General features: G+C 42.3%; 1 protein-coding gene across 2 annotated transcripts; it reads right to left on the minus strand.

Annotated features, from left to right (window-relative positions):
- Positions 1-719: 719 nt before the first annotated feature.
- On the minus strand, positions 720-6,038 carry tob1a (transducer of ERBB2, 1a). Of its 2 annotated transcripts, none has more exons than XM_084071782.1 (2): positions 5,701-6,038; positions 720-2,965 (listed from the first exon to the last, which is right to left on the minus strand). In XM_084071782.1, the coding sequence occupies exon 2, from the start codon at positions 2,722-2,724 to the stop codon at positions 1,708-1,710; it is 1,017 nt and encodes a 338-aa protein (XP_083927908.1). In that variant the 5' UTR covers positions 2,725-2,965; positions 5,701-6,038; the 3' UTR covers positions 720-1,707. The 2 variants fall into 2 exon arrangements, with proteins under 2 accessions (XP_083927908.1, XP_083927909.1); XM_084071783.1 differs by having other exon boundaries at positions 5,697-6,038.
- Between the last annotated feature and the right edge of the window lie 248 nt (positions 6,039-6,286).

Consider the following 6,286-nt stretch of genomic DNA (forward strand, 5'->3'; position numbering starts at 1 on the left):
GCAAGTAGCCACTGTGCACAGTTAGCCTGTGGAACCCTGGAATTAGCCAACAGTCCTAGTTATGACATATCCATATCCAGCAGGTTTTCAGGCTTAACCCATTCACATCACTATTACCCTTTACATCTGACCCAAGGTCATCTAAATGCTGACAATTGTTATACGATATGCCAACCACATAATGACAGGGTTGTATGGAAACATGCTGTCCATATGGACAGCCACACGGATGTCCATATGGAAGATATGGAATCTGAACAGGTATGCCAACGTTTCATCTTCTGCAGACCCTGGTTCAAAGCAATAACTTTGTCAACAGCATATTGAATGGAAATGTTAAAAAAACAATTATTGATATTTGACTACAAAGCCTCTAACCTAAAGGATTTTAGAGACATTACGTCTTGGACAGAAGGCTAAATAATGCGTTACTTTGCCATAATACAAAACGATGAATGCAGGTTGAGCTAAGTGAAGAGATGAAGAGTAGACATTGAAGGACAGCCTTGTTGCTCTGCCTTTACCATAGTGCAGGAATATGCCCCGACATGTTGTGGTACTACACAAACTGTTGCTGTCGGGTGGAAACCTTGTATGTCCAAAACTGAGTTGAAAAATTGAGATATGAGGTTTCTGCCCGGCAGTGACGAAATACTTCAAGTAATCACCTGCGTCAACCAGGTAAACCACAAGACCAATGAGAAACTGAACAAGCGCAATTATTTTCAAGCATTTTAATACAAACTTAATAAACTATCAGTCCCTCTTAACATGTAAGACACTGACTCCAAATACTTTGTTATACCGTTTTGTTTTTTTTATCAAGTATTGCACAATGTAGGTACAAAATTAATATACGATTACATTTTGTCCATAATATAGCAAAAATCTTTAAACTCTTAACAGAAAATACAACTCTTATGTTTTTCAAAAAAGCAAATATTCTTAAATCCCACCACTACGGAATATTCTGTACACAATCTTTAGAATAGTCGATGTTTTTTTTTTGTATTTTTTTTAGATGGATTCATTTTACAATTTCAATAAAAAAAGAAATAACATTAAGTCGCTGCAGCCATCACGGATCACTGTAGTAGTAAAAAGATATAAATGCAATACCATGTCGTAGAAACAATAGATACTCTGATATTTTACAAACTCTGTACTAAATTAAATTATACAATTAGAAAAAAGACCAGGAAATCCCACTTATTTATGCCAATTCTTTGACAAATTGGCGGCATCCAGTTATGTTTTAAATACTGAAAGAGGCCATGACTTGGGTTTGTTTTTTTTATTTTCTCGTTTTTTAATATCTTAAAGCAGTCACGTAAAAAATTATTTTGTGCTTGGTTGGCAAAAGAAATAACAATGATGCATGTTGAAGTTTAGGTAACCAAGCTTGGGCATCTTGTACTACAAGCTTCATCATAAAAAAATGAAATTAAAAAAATAAATAAAGAAAAGAAAAGTAACTCAAGGGGGCAAAGTAATTCACCCTCGGGCTCATGCTCTTGGACTCGTAACAAAAGATCTTATAGCTGACAAGTCACTTTTTTTCCTTGACATTCTGTCCATGTTTTCTTTTTGTTTTCTTTTAATTTTTTTTTATATGTGCATTTGTGTGTGTGTATGTGTGTGTTTTTCCCCTATCTCTGGTCATTGCTGTGTGTAGTAGCAGTAGCAGAAGTTGTACCTTTACATGTACTAGTTGGCCATAACTGGCTGGAATTGCTGGTTAGAATACTGCATGTTGTTCAAGCTGAAATTCAAGCCGTCCATAAGGGACTTGTCGTTGAGGCCGCCGTAGGCCGCGAACACGTCAAAGGCATTGCTGTACTGCAGCGGGCTGAGGCTGAGTGAGCTGTCTCCGGGGAAGAGAGCGCTCGGGCTGCCCTGACTCTGCAGGTTGGGGAACACAAATTCCTTGGCGTTGGGGGACAGGGCTGAGGGCTTCTGGAGCTGCTGCGCACCGAGGCCCAGCCCGTACAGAGAGTGCATGGAGGTGGAGATGGCTTTCTGTTTCAGGAGGCTGTTCACGTTCAGGCCCAGGTTGGTGGGGGAAGTGCGCGCCACCTTGTTCCCGGCAGCGCTGCTGCCGTTGTTGTTGCGGCCGCTGCTCTTCATCTTAGTCGAGCCGAACTTGGTGGCCGCAAAGGTGGCAGTCGTGAAGGTTAGCGGCTGGGTGGAGCGGGGCATGAAGGTGGGGCTGACGGCCGCCGAGTGGCCGAAGGGAGGTGAGGGTGAGCTAGAGACGGGCGAGGTGCCCACTACGGGCTCACTGATGGGCATGAAGACCTGCGCGTCGGGGTTGAAACTGTTCTTGATCTCCTTGTCCAGGTCCAGACCCCCAGCGGCGGCCGCGCTCTCGTTGCTGTCGTCGACGTACAGCACCTTGACCGGCCCCTTCTCCCCGATCTGGTAGGACACCTCGAAGGGGTCGATCCACACGCTGAGGTCCTGGGGCAGGTTGTGGCGGACGTCCTCGATGTCCAGCCCGCTCTCTTTGGCTGCCTTCTCCACCACGGGGTCCACCTTCTCCCCCACGTGGATGCATCGGAATCCTGAGCCTTTGTATGGCTTGTCTGGGTACCAGTGTCCCTCATATTTCTGCTTCAGCTGTCGCTCCAGCTCCTCGCCAAAGATGTTGACCCGCCGCCGTGGCAGTTTGTTGTACAGGTAGGAGATGATGAAGTTGAGGGCTACTTGGATTTCAAGCTGCATAGCTGACTGCTGAAGTGCACCAGATGTGTGAGACTGGGTGTGTCTGGCCTCCAATGTATCCACTGGGTGGGTGTTGTTTATCCGTGGTGGGCTGCTGAGGATCTCCAGGGAGGACAGGGTGTCGTCTGGCACCAGGCGAAAAAGGAACTAGAGCTTAGTTGAAACTGGTTGAAAAAACAAAAAGTGCTGGTTTTGTAGAAGTGGTGTTCTTCCACAGGTCGAGTGATCTTTTTTTTCTTTCCTGAAATAATCACAAGTGGGGAAAAATACCATGAGTATGCTATTCCCAAGAAATAGATGAACACAAATATTTTTTTCCCCTTTGGTAATGTTACCTAAATGTGTGTGTGTGTGTGTGTGTGTGTGTGTGTGTGTAGGTAGGTAGGTAGGTAGGTAGGTAGGTAGGTAGGTAGGTAGGTAGGTAGGTAGGTAGGTAGGTAGGTAGGTAGGTAGGTAGATAGGTAGGTAGATAGGTAGGTAGATAGATAGATAGATAGATAGATAGATAGATAGATAGATAGATAGATAGAGAGTGAGAGCGAGAGAATATAGGCTGTGTCATATTTCAGAAAGACAGCTCACACATTAGTCTAGAAATGTCCTGTGCATACTGAAGGACATGTTATAAAATAGGCCATGCTTCAAAATGCATAATGTTCTTCGTGGCTGGCTGGCTGCTACTGCAGAGTAGACCATATAGATACAGTACACAGAATTGCCCTTTAAACATTAACCCTGCACTGCCTGACGACCAAGTCTGTGTAGCTTCTTGTTTTGCTGCACAAATAATCATTTAAACAAAAATAGTAATAATTGGAAAAAATAAAAAAACATCTTCAGTGTCAACAGTGGCAGATGGGGTGGAATGTGTCACTATATGAGAATATGGCTATTTTTTATTAATAATAATAATAATAATAAGAAAGCTGAAGCTTTCTCTGAAGCCCACTCTGGGATTTGGTGTTGCATAATAGATCCACCACAGCCTAGCCTAGGTACAGTAAAGCTACAGTCAGTGAACTGATCACCTGCTGAGAAGGTTATCATTATATTTAATAAACCAACAATGACAACAATGTAACAAGTTACTGGCTGGTAAATGTAGTTGACAAGAAGTCGTCCTCGTTCTAGCGTTTCAACAACACAGTTAACTTCACTGTTAACCACTTAAACCCCATATGGGTAACTGGAGTCCCTCTGGGCTCAATACTAGTGTCTTTTCAGTTTTCTGTTATTGTGGGGAAAGCTTTAGCAGAAAATAGCAGATCGACAAGCTCACAACGCCACGTGTTGTGAGCTTGTCGATCTGCTGTTCTCAGCGAAAGCTTTCCCCACAATACCGATGCTGGGGTTTAAGTGGTTAATTAAGTGATTAGCAAAATAGGACAAAATGTTATCTCCGGGTCGGGGGGGCCGCCTATGGTGTTATACACCATAAGCTACAACTGGTTCACTGGTTCAATCAACTAATTGACAGCACCTTCGATTTGTCGGAACGATTCGGGGGGGAAAAAGAAAATAAAGCCGGACAATGAGACACAGCAAAGTTGAATTGACTCTTTTACAGAGCAATCTGACTCGCGTTTTCCTTTTTTTCCATCGACAAATCGTAGCTTCAAATAAAGCTACGTTGCATAAAGTAGTTTGACCATCAACCAAGAACCAGTGTTGCCATGTCGCCTTATTATAAGCGACTTTGGGCTGGTTTAGCTGTTAAGTTGCTTGTAAATATTGTTGGTGGTTGCTTTTTTTTTGGCTCGTTTCTAGCAAAGCTTATTTGGGCTTGCTGTGTACTGTTGTTTAAACCAGTGGTTCTCAAACACTTTATGTCGAGGACCCCCAAATTAATATGCATTTGTCTGCAGACCTCCATCTGAAAATATTTTGTGCTAGGGACCATCATACAGGATTTGTGTTAAATGTTTCGAAAATATTCCATATTACTTTCAAGATTTTTCTTTTTTTAATTGGCAGATATACATGCTTGAAGCTTGAAGCACACACAGCTCTGTAGGTTTTAAAGTGCTCATGTGACGCTTCTTTTTGGGCTTTGTTTTCATGGACCTGGTTGGTCGTTTCTCTCGCGAAACCTGGCAACGCTACCACCAACACCAACCAACGAACGAACGAAGCTCAGGGCTGGGCTGAAGACAGCAGAGTGAAGCGAGTGTGTGTGTGACACTTTGTATTCTACGCGCAGCTAAAACTTGATTTATTCATTGGCTGAGTGAGGACCGACCCACCAAGAGGCTACAGGATCTAATCAATCCTGATACAGTCAGTGGTGGAAAGTAACTAAGTACATTTACTTAAGTACTGTACTTAAGTACAATGTTGAGGTATTTGTACTTTACTTGAGTATTTCCAATTTCCAATACTTTTACTTCCACTGAATCCACTCCACTACATCTCAGAGGCAAATATTGTACTCTTACTCCACTACAATTATTTGAAAGCTTTAGTTACTTTGTAGATTATGATTATTATTACAAAATATACTGTAAACACTTCAGCCCTATATATATTTCGTCCATTTGAAAATAGCCGATCTACAATGCGTCGCGATGCAACGCATTGTGAGCATTGTGATCTGCTATTTTCAAAAGATTTGTATACATTTGAAAACTGGTGAAATGGGACATTCTGCAAAATGAGTACTTTTACTTTTCGTACTTAAGTACATTTTGATGCCTGCACTTTTGTACTTTTACTCGAGTACGTTTTTAATTCCAGACTTTTACTTTCCACCACTGCCTTTCAGCCAGCAACATGGTTTCAGTTGAGATGCAACACACTTTGAACCAAGAAAATTGTGTATTAACACAGACCTTAATTTATCTCACAAGCACGCACAAACACACACCCGCACAACCCCTCCCTAACTCGTCGTGGACTGACGCAGCAGATCAGCTTAATGAAACCCTCAGCACAGCAGCACAACAAAACTGACAACTGCAAAGAGGCATGAATACTTACTTTTCCGTAAAAAAAAGATTCTCAGTAGTTTTGAAGTACCGTTAGTTTAGTGCAAATAGAAGTGAAAAAAAAAAAACAGTTCGGTATTAAAGGTATAAATACTTTCTTCACATAGAATATATTATCATGATGTAAAAAAAAAAGAAGTAATTCCAGTACATGTAGATGTCTGTCTGTCGGGATGAGGATTGACGTTACGTTTGCTTTCTTTTCTTCAGTTTCTTTTAAGGTTATTATTATTCTTATTTTTGAGTTTCTTTTTTTTTGTTGTTTTAGTGTCCTGTTCAGCAGGCTGTGCAGAGCGGCTCCTCTCCCTCCGACACTCGGGAGTTTTACTACTTCGTCCCCCGCCGTCGGCAGAGCGCCTGTATTTATAGCCTCCCCTCCTCCTCCCCCTCCTCCACGGGCACGAGGTGGAGGCGGTGACGCGCAGTGTTGCCCGGTTTTGAGAGAGAAACAAGCATCCGGGTCTACTGAAACAAGCCCAAAAGAAGCCACATGAGCACTTTAAACCTGTGGATTGGCTATTTGAAAATCTGAGCTTGTAATGTGGGGGGGGGCGTATTTTGGACACAAAATCTTGTAT

This window comes from Gymnoscopelus microlampas (assembly GCF_963454915.1).
Source record: "Gymnoscopelus microlampas genome assembly, chromosome: 11".
NCBI classification, from domain to species: Eukaryota; Metazoa; Chordata; class Actinopteri; order Myctophiformes; family Myctophidae; genus Gymnoscopelus; species Gymnoscopelus microlampas.

Excerpts from the sequence above, each read along its gene's own strand:
- tob1a (XM_084071782.1), bottom strand. The coding sequence starts at position 2,724 with ATGCAGCTTGAAATCCAAGTAGCCCTCAACTTCATCATCTCCTACCTG.